The 13,209-nt window shown below is 46.3% G+C and overlaps 2 protein-coding genes across 5 annotated transcripts; one reads left to right on the top strand and one right to left on the bottom strand.

The window, feature by feature from the left end:
* The first annotated feature begins 4 nt into the window (after positions 1-4).
* Positions 5-6,614, top strand: rab3ip (RAB3A interacting protein (rabin3)). 2 transcript variants are annotated; one of them, XM_088287752.1, is made up of 12 exons: positions 11-521; positions 1,960-2,082; positions 2,256-2,422; positions 2,533-2,704; positions 3,080-3,175; positions 3,771-3,848; positions 3,940-4,143; positions 4,215-4,343; positions 4,406-4,518; positions 4,758-4,857; positions 4,948-5,017; positions 5,337-6,614. In XM_088287752.1, the coding sequence occupies exons 2-12, from the start codon at positions 1,990-1,992 to the stop codon at positions 5,417-5,419; spliced, it is 1,305 nt and encodes a 434-aa protein (XP_088143878.1). In that variant the 5' UTR covers positions 11-521; positions 1,960-1,989; the 3' UTR covers positions 5,420-6,614. The 2 variants fall into 2 exon arrangements, with proteins under 2 accessions (XP_088143879.1, XP_088143878.1); XM_088287753.1 differs by lacking the exon at positions 3,080-3,175 and having other exon boundaries at positions 5-521.
* Positions 6,425-12,891, bottom strand: tmem19 (transmembrane protein 19). 3 transcript variants are annotated; one of them, XM_088287756.1, is made up of 8 exons: positions 12,790-12,891; positions 9,492-9,639; positions 8,793-8,906; positions 8,308-8,445; positions 8,162-8,238; positions 7,361-7,538; positions 7,043-7,252; positions 6,425-6,965 (listed from the first exon to the last, which is right to left on the bottom strand). In XM_088287756.1, the coding sequence occupies exons 2-8, from the start codon at positions 9,622-9,624 to the stop codon at positions 6,805-6,807; spliced, it is 1,011 nt and encodes a 336-aa protein (XP_088143882.1). In that variant the 5' UTR covers positions 9,625-9,639; positions 12,790-12,891; the 3' UTR covers positions 6,425-6,804. The 3 variants fall into 3 exon arrangements, with proteins under 3 accessions (XP_088143882.1, XP_088143880.1, XP_088143881.1); XM_088287754.1 differs by lacking the exon at positions 12,790-12,891 and adding an exon at positions 10,329-10,527; XM_088287755.1 differs by lacking the exon at positions 12,790-12,891 and adding an exon at positions 9,745-10,320.
* Between the last annotated feature and the right edge of the window lie 318 nt (positions 12,892-13,209).

Below are 13,209 nucleotides of genomic sequence, written 5' to 3'. Positions count from 1 at the left end.
GGCCAATTTGTGGTTTTTGGGAAACAACCAGAAAATGTTTCTCGTTAGTTCTCAGGTGTGTAATACCTTCTATGACCTCCATTATTCAGCAATAAATCATCCCAAAAACTCAGATCGTTGGTCGTGTGGCCTTTGGCGCCTCCTTGTGGAGAAAATGAAGGCCACTGTCAGGAACACGCGCAATCAACACTCGGGTTAATAAAACAGAATCAAACTAACAAAACTCCCCAAAAATATGAAGTGCAGAATATTTTCCATGACTTTGTGTGATATGAATAACATTTTATAAGAAGCACAGTTTTTAATAAATATTTGGGGACTGTGTCGTATTACTTTAAAAAAACGCGTCCTTAAGGTGTGTAGCAGCTTTCCGAACAGTCGTTGAACGCAACACCCTGGAGTTATTTACGCCGGGCTGCGTCAACGAGCGCTCCACCGCCGTCAGCGAGCCGTCGTTTATCGGCTTGGAATTCCCGGGAGGAGGCGGCCCAACGCCTGGCTTCTGTCCACGCACGGGTCCGGTGAGTGCACCGCCACTTCCATCTCAACAAGAAAGGGAGGTGGCAAGAGGACACACACTCGCTCAGCCAGTTAGCTGCTGAGCCAAACAGGCGACATACGTCCATTATCGGACATGCAACCGTCTGTTGCAGTTTGGCAGCTGAAGTGTTCGAACGACGTTTTCGCAGGTGTTGCTTTCGTTTTCTTTCCCTACTTCACATTGGTTGCATAAAAACTCTTCAAACCACAAGAATGCGTCATTCATTTGTTGGCGTTTAACACATTTCGCCAGTTGACGTTAGCCGTCAGAGTTGGCAATTAGCATGTTAGCAAGCTAACTGTTAGCCGCGAGCTAAGCAGGGTTTCATAAGAATACATTTAATATCTGTATTTTATATATGCCTTTGGAGGAGCTCAGTGAAACAATGCAAGATTAAAACAATAAAAATGGAGTTGTACAAAAAACCAACAATGTAGCATAATAGCTCAAGGCTTGTTTATTTGGTGCGTTCAAGTGACTCGGGCAACCTGTCAGCTGACGGGCAATGAAGTGGCTCGCAAAATATCTGAGCACGTTCAATGGCGGAATTTTGGAAAATTCTTTCAAGTAGAATGTAAGATGTCACGAGCGTGTTGATGAAGTGGAGTGGCAGCACGTTTGCCAGATGAGCTGCTAATGCACGCGAGGCAACACAAATCCAATTTCATTGCATTTGGAGCTGCTTATTATGCAGCCTAACTTTCATCCTTCCTTGGCTTAGACCTGAGTTTCTGTCTTCCTCTCTGACCTTTTACCCTGAAGCTTTTTTTTTTTCAAGGCTGTTTTTTATTCCTGCATCCTTCCGTTGCGTGAATCTCATTTCTTCCTGTCTTCCTTTGTGCTTTTCTGCCTTCCTGCCTTCCTTCCTTCCTTCCACCCTCAAACATGCTTTTCATACTTCCTTGCTTCAAATAAATGTTCTGCCTTCGTCCCTTGCATACATGTCCATTACGGTTTGACAATCTACTTTGTTTTTTCCTCAAATGATCTTCACTGGGTGGGTTGAAAAGATCCCCCACGCCCCAAAAAAAAAAAAAAATATATATATATATATATATATTTGTCATTTCAAAAGTGTCTTTCTACTTTTGTCCCACCCTATCGAATCAATGTGTCCAGTTGCACTTTGTTTTGCCTGTCAAGAGCAGCTAGTAAGCCTCGCTCCACGTCACGTGACCCAGTAACCGGATCCCTACCCAACATCCTTTGCGGTGTTCGGTTACCGCTGGCTCTCAAGGCCTCGTCTCCATGGTGATGGACTGAGCCGGAATCAAGCAACACATCATTTTTACGGAAAGCCGTTGAGAATTTCTATGATGTCTGACTCGAGCATCATGTAGTAGTCCGCACGAGTAGCATGACGACGTGCGGCAGTGGTTGTCATTTGCTGTTGACATCCTTGTGTTTTCTGCATTCAGTGTGAAGGATGAACCACAGCAGCAGCCGCCATGGCCTGCAGCAGCGCTCCCACTAACGCCGAAACTCTGGAAGGCTTCCACGAGGTCAACCTGGCCTCGCCCACCACACCCGACCTGCTGCAGGTATCGACGGGCGCGGGGAAAAAAAAAATAGTATTCCGCTTTGGTACATATGATGCACGATTGAACTGCTGTATGTTGAGCGCTGATCAAAACGAAACAAAATGAGGAAGTGTGAAAAAGTGTCGGCCTTGGAGACGAGGGTTGACGCGTCTGCGCTGTTGTTGTGGCCGCAGAACCAAGTGGAGCAGCGTCCACCCGCCTGCCACGGTACGCCGCCCGCGTCACTGTACCGCACGCACTCGCTGGGGGCGCCGCCCCCTGGCCTGTGCTCGTCGCTGCGGGCTGACCAGCTCCCCACGCGGCCCGTCTACTCCACGCCGACGCACGCTCGCAATGGCAGGTGAGCGCCCGCGATGGCCCTGCGCCGCCTTCTCCGGTTTTTCACGTTCATTGTGCAAAAAAGGATCACGCTCGGCAGTGAAAGTGCAATTGTGCGTCTGTCATCTCCAGCGTGCAGGGCCCGGAGGCCGACGTGGCCGAGTGCAACTTCCTGTCCGGTGACGATGGCGACGAGTGCGGCGCCCTGAGCGACAGTTTTTCGCGACTACGCAGCCCGTCGGTCATGGAGGTGCGAGAGAAAGGATACGAGCGGCTCAAGGACGAGCTGGCCAAAGCGCAGAGGGTAACCCCGCGCGCACTCGCCATTGGGCAATCGTGCGTGCGTGCGTGTGTGGGTGCAATTGTGTGCAGGCATGTGTGCGTTTGTAATTGACTGCGGCCATTTTCCATATTTGATCTGACTTTGTTGTCGTTGGAGATGCACATTATGATCTTTATTTTTCTTTTTGTCACTCATCATGTTCACGTTTGATGCGTGTGTGCGTGCCATGTCACTGCCAAGCCATTTTCCATACTTGATTTGATTTTGATGTCATTGAAGATGCAACTTAAGTTGTTTTTGTTTGTTTGTTTGTTTTTTTTCTCCATGTCTTTGTTGTCATGTTTGATTTGATCACGATTGGCTGCTTGTTGTCTCGTGCGTGCGTGCGTGCGTAAGGAGCTGCTGTTGAAGGATGAGGAGTGTGAGAGGTTGTCAAAAGTGCGCGATCAGCTGGGCCAGGAGCTGGAGGAGCTGACTGCCAGCCTCTTCCAGGTCGGTGCGCCTCCGTCCTGCCGTCCCCCTCGTCCACTCTCTTCACTTCCTCCTTTGACAGGAAGTTGTCACACGAGGGCTTTTTTTTGTCTTTCTCTTGGTGGGTTTTTCTTCTCACTCTCACTTGATGTGCTTGTAGGACTTTTTTTTTTTTTTCCGTGTGACTTTGACAATCTTTCAAGCAGTGACATTTTTCCATGAACAAAAATCTCACGGCACACGACCAAACCAATGTTTAAAAACCGAAAAAATACGTAGCGCTGTGAATGATGCAACTCTCTGACTAGTTCAAGCATCCCAAAAGGTGAAACTGGCCCAGGATTGGCACGCCATTGCAGTTTTCGTCCAAATGAAAATGCGAACTCACCTCAACATGGTTCCTTGACTCCTTAATGCGACCGGATGACGTCACAGTGTTTGTGTGGAAATGAACCTCCTTAACTCTCCCTGAAATCGATTATTCACATCAAGATGCTGCAAGACTGCGAAAACGCTTTTATTTGCAGCACGTTGCCACCAATGAAAAGTGACATGGGACGTTTTCCTGCGCTGTTGTGACGTACAGTCATGGCATGTTGCGGTTGTCACGTTTCAGGAGGCCCACAAGATGGTGCGAGAGGCCAACGTCAAGCAGGCCAATGCCGAGAAGCAGCTGAAAGAAGCCCTGGGCAAGGTGAGCGCACTCCAAGACGCAAGTCGGCACGCGCGCTCCTTCCTGGCGTTCCTCCAACCAGCCTTCGCTTCGACGACGTCTTTGTGTTCAGATTGACGTCCTGCAGGCGGAGGTGCAGGCCCTGAAGACGCTGGTCCTGTCCTCGCCGACGTCCCCCGTAGGCGAGCTCCCCAACGTGGGCGGCAAAGCGGCCTTCCGGAAGGGCCACAGCAGGAACAAGAGCTCGTCCTCGGCCATCTTGGGGACGCAGGCCGACCCGTCGGCCACGCAGCCCATCGTGCGAGAGTGCCGAGAGGTGCGATGGGACGCGACGCTCGCCTCGGCCGCTTTGCGCAAGCGCGACACGCCGTCTCGTTGTTGTTGCAGGCGGACGCGCAGCTGTTCGCCGAGTTCAAGGCGTGGAAGGAGGACCCCACGCTGGACCGCCGCTGCTGCTTCCTGGAACGAGTTTACCGCGAGGACATCTACCCGTGCCTCACCTTCAGCAAGAGCGAGGTAACCGCAAATAGATTCCCAACACAACTCTTTTCACTTGAGCGCTTTCTTCTCTTCCTCAGCTGGGTTCGTCCATCTTAGAATCGGTGGAGCAGAACACACTCAGCGTGGAGCCGGTGGGCTTCCAGCCGCTGCCCGTCGTCAAAGCCTCGGCCGTCGAGTGCGGCGGACCGAAGTAAGACCGCACGCTGGCACGCGAACGCGAGCCCGGTCTCCTCCTCGTCAAACTTTGCTTGTGTCCCTGGTTGTCTTCTCCTTTTTTTTTTTTTTTTTTTTTTTTTGTATTTCGCTTCAAATGAAGCAAACATGTTCAAGTTCCTCCTCTCAGTCTGGTCAACTCCACCTTCACCTATGCACGCGCGCGCGCGCGTGTGTGTGTGTGTGTGTGTGTGTGTGTGTGTGTGTGCGCCGCAGGAAGTGCGCCCTGAGCGGCCAGACCAAAACCTGCAAGCACAGAATCAAGTTTGGGGACTCGTCCAACTATTACTTCGTGTCCCCGTACTGCCGATACCGAGTGAGTGCGACGATGCGCCGGCCGACAAAAGTGTCGCTCGCCTCCGAAATGCAAAGTGACTGAAATAATTGTTGCTTGTTTGTGTGTCAGATCACGGCCGTGTGTAATTTCTTCACCTACATTCGTTACATCCACCAGGGGCTCGTCAAGCAGCAGGATGGTAAGAGGCAACACAATCACTGAAATTTCAAAACAGGAAGTACGGCAAAATCATTTTTTTATATTGTCCAATCACAACATTTATGTATTGTTTTAAAGCATCTGTACTGAAAAGTTTAAAAAAAAAAAAAAAAGCAAACCAAATCAACGGAGTAGCAGCTTGCAGCCTCTGATGTAACGCAATCGTATCATCGGCCGGCTCTAATCTGAAACAATCGACAACATGAGCACAAGACATGGCTGCTTGATGGATTGCGTTTAGTTTGACACTCTGAGAGGTGGGAGGGCCCATGAGATTCAGCCCAGGTACGTGTGTTTAGCGGAACAGATGTTCTGGGAGGTGATGCTGCTGCGCCGGGAGATGTCCTTGGCCAAACTGGGCTACTTTAAAGACAACCTGTGACTGACTGATCGTTCGCCGGAAGCCGCCCCCGCCCCCACTTGACATCCCGCGTTTGAGCGTAAGGTGACCGAAGTGGTTCGGGATCAACAGCGCACCAAACACTCGTCAGTGTTACCTTGACGTTAAAGTGTTCATATTTCATTCCTTCCCCACCCCAAAAAAACAAAAAATGGAATTGACCATTTCTTCCCCAAACCGACAGCAACACTTGCTCTCGTATTCACGGTTGCAGAAAGTGGAGCCATTTCCAGAACTCATTTTTCTTTGCAACTTCATTGCGCTAATTTTGCAAATCGTTTTGCAGATTGGAATTTTTTTTTTTATAATGTGTAATTGTTATTCTAATCATAAAATATTTAATGACTTCCAATTTTGAAGTGTGCTTCAAACTTGATTTGAAAGACCAACTGGGGCTGTTGCAATCATTGTCTCTTCATTTTTGGAAAATGTTAATTTATCTTGTCTTGTATTTAAAACAAAGGACACCAAACACTCTGAAGGACTTTCTTTTTTTTCCTCCTCCGTTTTTAGTTGACCTTATTTTTTTGATTGACTGTAAACTTTCCATTTGCTCAAGTGAACGTGACTTTCTTCCTTTTTCTTTCTGTCATTCAAAGTCACCGTCTCCCACTTTGGTTTAGTGCCTTTTCTCTCACGATGGAATAAACAAAAGGGAAAAAAAAACAATAGTACCTCGAGTCTGTCTACTTAATGTTTCTCACAGAATTGATTTTGTCCTTTTCACTTTGGCAGAAAATAATTTTCTTCTTTTTGTGTCATTGGTTTTACATTCAATTACATCGTTATTTTTTGTGTGAACATAATTAAAAAAATTTTAGATGAGGGGGGGCGCTCATTTCTTTTTAATTAATTTTTTTCCCTTGGGCTTGTGAGCAAAAATTTGTGAACACTTCCAATTGTGAAACTCTTGCGTGACTAAGAATACTGCCCTCCGGTGGCCAAGTTGCGTACAGCAGAAAGAACGTAATGAAATGATGAACAAACTGCGATGTCTTTGCATTTTATTTCAATATGAGATTAGCGGATCAGTTAACGGGTGGATGGATTGTTTACATAAAGTACAATAATGTCGAGTGCTACTTTAATTTTTAACAACACAAAGTTGGCTTGAGATGAATGTTTTGAGTTGTGAGCATGGTCATGCATCATATTAAACTTGTATCTCATGACTCAACTATTATGTGAAGTCATTGAACAGTTCAAACTGTTTTATTTGAGTCGCTTGTGGACGACGCACACGCCAACCGCACTTTGGCGCTTTACACGAAACCGCACAAATGAAGTCCAAAATAAAATGTTGTCTGTTTCTTCCCCGCCCCCTCGTTTTTCGTTCTTGAGTTTGTCATTGTCAACCAAATGTCTGCCTAGTGTGGCCACAAGCCCCAGGCCATCCCGGGCAGGACAAGCGCCACCAGAACGGATGAGAAGAGGTTGACGGCGTTGTTGTCCAGGATGGGTCTGCCGCAGATCCAGTGCGTGGTGGGCGACTCGTAGCTCACCACCTTTCCGATGCTGGCGTCGAAACCTGCCCACACAGCAACAACTCGTGACGCCTTTTGCCTTTCCGTTGGCACGGACGGGACAGACAACTTGCTGCCGTACCCGAATACTGCACACTGGCTCCAAGGAGGGAGTCCAGGAGGGAGCCCAGCAGGCCAGCCGCACCCCCGTACAACAGCAACGGCCACTGGGGGGCGCACTGTTGAATCTCGCTGATGAACAGCACCTGTGACGCCAGGTATGCCCCGCCCACTGCTAGACCGCCCAGGAAGCTCGCCACCAGGCCCACGTGAGTCACGCCGCCGTTGGTTCCTGCCACAAGCAGAGCATACATGGGTTCATTTGGCCGTGTTCATTGTCAAAATGGCACACACGCGAATGTGTGTGTGTGTGAGCCCTGTTTTTTTTTTTTTTCCTCACCTTTAGGGACCTCCTGCCAGGTGGTGATGAGCCTGGGCCGCGACGGGCTGAGGACGGGGCCCACCTCGGAGGCCCAGGTGTCGCCCGCACTGCACGCCAGCGCCCCCAGCAGCGACAGGCACATCCACGACGCCGTGTACTGTCGGCCAAAGTCGATGGGCATCTCGCCGGGGCCCGCCTGCCACACGCCCGACAACATTTCAACAAGGCGATCGATCGCTCGCTCGTCGCGCTTTGCCACTGGACGCTTTCTCCCTTAGATTGCTGTCGTCACTTTTCACACTTACAAATTCTTTGACATGGAATTCCAATTTGTAACAGAGAATTCTTTTGAAAAGGAACTTCTGTTTGGGGTTTTTGAAAACATACAATTCAGAGTAAGAAATTGAAAGTCAGGTGGCTCAGACATTTTGTGGTATTTTTGTACCATCAAAATTTGAACTTAAGACAATGATTTTTTTTTACACTGAAAAAAGAATCAAAATGAAACTTAAATATGCAGACATCTCTATCGTAATATTTTTGTGCAGTAAAATTTTGGTGTAAAAGTAATTCAGTGCTAGAATTTGAAACTCAAACGCAAATGGCAGATATGGCGCCCTCTAGTGGCATTTTACATAAGGAGCACAAAAGCTGGCAATCGGTGAATTTGGAGATAGGAGGCAGTAGGAGGTCAGGAAGTAATAATTGTCATTTCTACGGTCGGTCAAGTTAAATGGCGTCATACACGCCAGCTTGCAGTCACAACAAGAGCGGTCGTTCCACAATCCAGATTTTCTGCACGTTTTCGACTGCACTCACCTCGATCATGTAGAGCAGTGCTAGCTGCGTAGGAACGGCGCCGTTACAGAACACCTGCACCCAGTTCCGCTGGCCCCCTGACACACACGCCAGCCACGTAAGAATTCCAGACGCACGCACGCACACACACTGCGGCCGTTTCTCACCCTCCTTGTAGTCGGCGTCCATCTTCTTCTTCTGCGCGCCGCCCCAGCGCGTCAGTTTGGACGACGTGACGAAGAAGGCCAGAAGAGACGAGAAGAAGCTGAAGTTGGCCATGGTCAGCACGAAGCCCACAAAAAGTGCTGAGAAGACATTTCAACAAGTTGCAAACACAACAAGGTACAAAATGTCTTATTTTGAAAAAGAATCAATCTGCTTTCATGGCAGACTGCAGAATTCTGAGCGGCTCAAGTGGCAACAATTTTGACAATTTATCAAAATTGTTGTCCATTAATTTGAAAGGCAATTATTGCACCGCAGCTTTTTAAATCAAGGCAAATTGAGTATAAGAAATTTTCCCCGTCCTATTGGCACCTATTTTTTGTTAAGCGAAGAATTTCATTCCTCACTTCATGTCAAGCCAATTTTGGCAGTGCACTGATGAAGTCACGCGCTGCCGCTGCCGCCGCCGCCGCCGCCGCCGCCTTACCTCCCAGCGCCCCCGATGGATCCAAGCTGCGTCTCTTCAGGGCTCGGATGGTCAGTACCACCGGGACCAAGATGGAGAAGAGCCATCGCCATGGCGACACGGGCTGCAGCGACCCTGCACAAACACACGCACCCACACAAGGTTAGTGGGTACTGACAAAAAAAAAAAAAAGGTACAAATCCAAATATGTAAATTGTTTTTTTTATGTCATAGAGGAATCTCCATGCGCCATTTTTGCATTTGGTTAATTCAATGTCTTCATTTTTGTTCACTTTTTATTTTTTTTTGAGCTGCAGCTAATTTGGAGCTCGCTCGCAGCACAAAGGGGCAATTTGTCATTGGAAAACCTCGCAAGTGCCGCAAGGTCCCACTGTACTTGAGCAGTTTTTGCCGTTTCTAACGCTCACATGACCCCCGTCGACTGCGGCCGTATTCATGGAAAAGCAACGGAGCGCCTCGAATTGTGCGTATGGCGGTTTGATTTCCTTCTTTTGGCATCTTTTGAAAGGCTTTTTGTGCTCCGTCCTCGGCCAATCAATGAAAGCCCTTCAACGCCGCGCCGTGAACAATTTCGGCTGAATGACCTGTTGGATAACTTTGCATCAGACTTGAGGAACCAGCCCAACCATTGCCTCTCAAAGCGCAAACATCTCACGACAGTTGAGTTGGTTTGAGCAACGGCTCGACAGGGCAACTGACCAGAATATGCGCTGAGAGTGAGGGAAAGCGTCCAGAAGAAGAGGGAAAGCGCCAAAGTGGTGCACAGCAGGATCATGTCGCTCATCATCTTCAAGGTGTCCTTCATGGGAGGGAAGCCCACTTCAAAACTCATCTCGGATGCGGCGCTCTGCAACAAAACAAACGTTTCCGCGTCAAAGGCTGCGGAGAATACAGTCGTGCGCTGGCAGAGTCACACAATGCACAAAAGGAAACTCCCGTTTCAAATACTCACAAGCTTTTGGTCCTTGTTTTGCTGTTTGTTTATTGTCGCAGCATAGACGTGTCATTAATCTTTTTTACAACAGATTTTTTTCCAAGCAAACCGTTCAGCTTCACAGTTCTACATCTTCCATTCGAATTCAACCTCAGATGGCCAAAAAATATCTCTTAGTTGAGTGGCTGCACAGTTAAGAATGGTGGGATGACTTTCCCTGGGCCTCATGACGAATTCTTCTCATGCATTTGAGTGCTTGAATTTGCTCTCAGGTCGCATTTCATTGTGATCGGCCAGTCCGCTTGTTCTAAGAACATCATCCATGGCAACCAAATGCGTTATTACTATCCAACATGCCCACGTTGACGTTGCACTCCAACAAGTCAGATTGGACGCAAGCACGAGTTCCAAATTGCACCTCGAAAACGCACAAATGTTTATTGGAGCATTTCAACGAGCATTTCCCAGGTCGGACGTGCAAACAAACAACCTACTAAAAAAAAAAAGAAAATGGATTCCTGTAAAAACGTAAAAAATAGAATAGAATAACTACGATATCCGATGAATAAACAACGACTTGAATGAGTTTGTTGTTCACTCACCACACTTGAGAGGATTCATCGTCACTTTTAGTTGCCGTCGACAACAAACATCGGGCACCAAAACACTTGCGCCCCTAACGTGTGCTAACCAAAACAAACCAAATGGAATCTTAAAACGACAAAAAACAAAATAAAAGGAGAGACGCATAAAACTGTTAGGCGGACACCGTAAAAGTCGCACACCTCACCGGAAGTTAAGGGCGAGACTTCCGGTGGCCCACTACAATAAAAGCGACGTTTTAAAAAGCCAGAACGGAAATGATGCCACAACTACACGTTATTCAATAATAAAATCAAATCAATAACGGTTATTGATTTGATTTTGCCATGCAGGTAGACGACTGCTTCATTCATGACAAGCAATTTCCTCATTTCGCTGCGGCTTTTCGTGCTTCTTTTCACCTTCCAAAAGGCAGACAGTCTCTATCTCTCTTTTCATTTTGCGTTTAAAACCTTTGATTTCTCAACATTTACAATTTCTAGTTATGTCATGTGATATATCCTGCACCAATCATGATCGGACGATTTTTGTGGGAAAGTTATTGATCGGCGTATGTGGATCAAGCCCTTTAATTTGCGATCACCACGACCGATCTAGCGCAACTTGCAGAAGAGAGAGCAGCCTGCCTGGGTCTCGTCTCGTCCCCCCTTGCGCAATCCGAACCAAAACAAACAAACAAACGTGCTGCCATGTCGCTCTTTTTTTTTGATTTGAGAGTGTGCAGCTCATCCATGTGATCGGTATCGGCCGATCTCAGTCATGGTTAATCGGAATCGGCAGCACCAAAACATGATCGCGATACCCTTAATTCATACATTTGATGTTCAGAGAAAAATTCTGATTGAAATATTAATTAAATCTGATTTCCATCATTTGTGAGTATAATGACAATAAAGGGTATTCTGATTCTGATGAATAATACCTCTCTTGATAAACATGTTTTCAAACTTTAGGCACCCTTTGTCTATGCAAAACCTAAAATACACTCATGCTAGTTTACTCGCCTCCATTAGCTTGTATTGTCAGTGTCGAAACGGCAAATAGAAAAAGTCCTTGCTGGGATTTTTTTTTCCAGGTTGGATTGCCGCAAAGCAACGAGGAGTGGCCAACGCTGTGAGTAGGATGTTGTTCTTCTCTTCTTCCTCTGCATGTTGAAGGAGCATCTCTGTGTTCAGTCCCATTTGTGAGTTGGTTGCACGCCTCCCCCTCAATTTGAAGTCCCAGTTGTGGTTAGAGCAGTTTGCAGGCCCGTCCCAGTTCTGACACCAACGCCAAAAGTCTTGCCACTTAAATGCAACTCTGACTTGGTGTGTTATCAGCCAGCATTTAACTTGCTTTTCACACTTCGCATTCTTATTCTTTTTATGAATCCTCACCTAACCATATTCATCATATTCTTTCAAATATTCATCGCTTTTTTTTTTTTTTCTACGTATCAGTCTTGGACACAGCAAAGTCAATGAGGCTGAATAACCGTGAGCAGCCCCACAATTCGCAATCAAGCGAAAGATGAATTGAAATTGTCATTGGTTGTCTTCAAACTTAGTTTGCTGTTTAAGCTGAAAAGCAGGAAACATTCAACCATTGACAGAAAATTCCAATTATGTGAAACCGGAGCCTTTATTGGTACATCTGAACAAAAAAGAAAAAAATTGCGTTTTCATGCGAGAAGGTCCAAAAAGAAGTTGCAACAAAGGTCAAAGGTCACAATGAGAACTTTTGCTAAGGGCTCATTATTTTTGTTGCTGCATGATGATGTCATGTCCAAAAAGGTTTGCGCACTTACGTTGTCTGTTGGTCTAACCGTCACACCATGTGAAGCGCCAAAGTGGCAATGGCATGAGAAAAGGCAGCTCTTTTCCGTGCACAGAAACGCCTCTATTGTGGTTCGCACTCATGAAAACGTGGAACGTTTACGACCTTCCATGAATTCTGGAATTTGGGCCTGTGGCTCTCCAATGTGGTTTTATGCCCATTTTTGCCCAAATTATGTGTTTGTGATGCACTTTTTCTCAGCTTTAAGGACACATTTTTAGACTAACGTTGAGCTTTTCAAACATGCCTCAATAAAGTTCATTAAACATGAATTTGAAGCACTCTAATCAAATCTCAAATATCTTTCTTGCGCCATTGAAATGAACAGAAATGCCATTAAGATGATTAAAAACAAAACAAAACATCAAAACATTTTAAAATTGTATTTAATAAAGAATGAATGTTAGTTAGCACGCTAGGATATTTGTCAGGTTTGTCAATTAGACGTTTCATAAAACGCCACAAAGAAAGAGGAAAGACATTCTATTTTCTGTTACCAGCTTGCAAGGAGAATAAAGAGAAAGTCTTGCACAACAATGCTTGTCTCGAACTTCGAAACTTATCTCTTTGTTCCCTCTCTCTTTATTCATTTAAAGAGTCCCTCTGCGCATGTGTGTCTTCAATCTAAAGTTTTTTTGTACTCACGCGAGCCGTTGAAGACACGGAAGAAATGCGTCAAAGCGTCACACAGCAGAACATGTCAGTCTTGGAAACAACCGATTAACGGCAAACATTTCACAACAAAAGACAGATAAGGGAAGTGGCAGCCACCATCTTCGTGATCTTTTTTAAGCCTTCTCATTTGGGTGGGTGCAGTTCTGAAGCAATTTTGTTCATTGCTAAGCAACAGAATTCCACATAAGTATGATGCAAACAATAATATTTCACATAGACATGATTGTAATCTATTCCTGATATTTGCTGTAGATTTTGCTACATGTAAAGTCACTCAAGACAATGTTTTCAAATCATAGCAATAAAGCAAATGTTTGCCTGTTGAGTCACTTGTCATTATAAATCATAACCTTTGCTTATGAATAGAGCCTTTCCAAGAAGGAATGACTG

This window comes from Idiotropiscis lumnitzeri, chromosome 2, assembly GCF_059441095.1.
Source record: "Idiotropiscis lumnitzeri isolate Australia: NSW breed Sydney's pygmy pipehorse chromosome 2, RoL_Ilum_1.0, whole genome shotgun sequence".
Taxonomy (NCBI): Eukaryota; Metazoa; Chordata; class Actinopteri; order Syngnathiformes; family Syngnathidae; genus Idiotropiscis; species Idiotropiscis lumnitzeri.
The sequence above is the reverse complement of the archived record's forward strand: the minus strand, read 5'-3'. Positions and strand labels throughout refer to the sequence as shown.

What these genes read in the sequence shown, in the direction of transcription:
- rab3ip (XM_088287752.1), top strand. Translation starts at nt 1,990, where the DNA reads ATGGCCTGCAGCAGCGCTCCCACTAACGCCGAAACTCTGGAAGGCTTC. An exon ending in ACGCACGCTCGCAATGGCAG is followed by an intron (nt 2,423 to 2,532) that starts GTGAGCGCCCGC and finishes TGTCATCTCCAG; the next exon opens with CGTGCAGGGCCCGGAGGCCG. An exon ending in GCTCGTCAAGCAGCAGGATG is followed by an intron (nt 5,018 to 5,336) that starts GTAAGAGGCAAC and finishes ACGTGTGTTTAG; the next exon opens with CGGAACAGATGTTCTGGGAG.
- tmem19 (XM_088287756.1), bottom strand. Translation starts at nt 9,624, where the DNA reads ATGAGTTTTGAAGTGGGCTTCCCTCCCATGAAGGACACCTTGAAGATG. An exon ending in CACTGCTCTACATGATCGAG is followed by an intron (nt 7,539 to 8,161) that starts GTGAGTGCAGTC and finishes GGCGTGTGGCAG; the next exon opens with GCGGGCCCCGGCGAGATGCC. An exon ending in AGCCAGTGTGCAGTATTCGG is followed by an intron (nt 6,966 to 7,042) that starts GTACGGCAGCAA and finishes CTGTGTGGGCAG; the next exon opens with GTTTCGACGCCAGCATCGGA.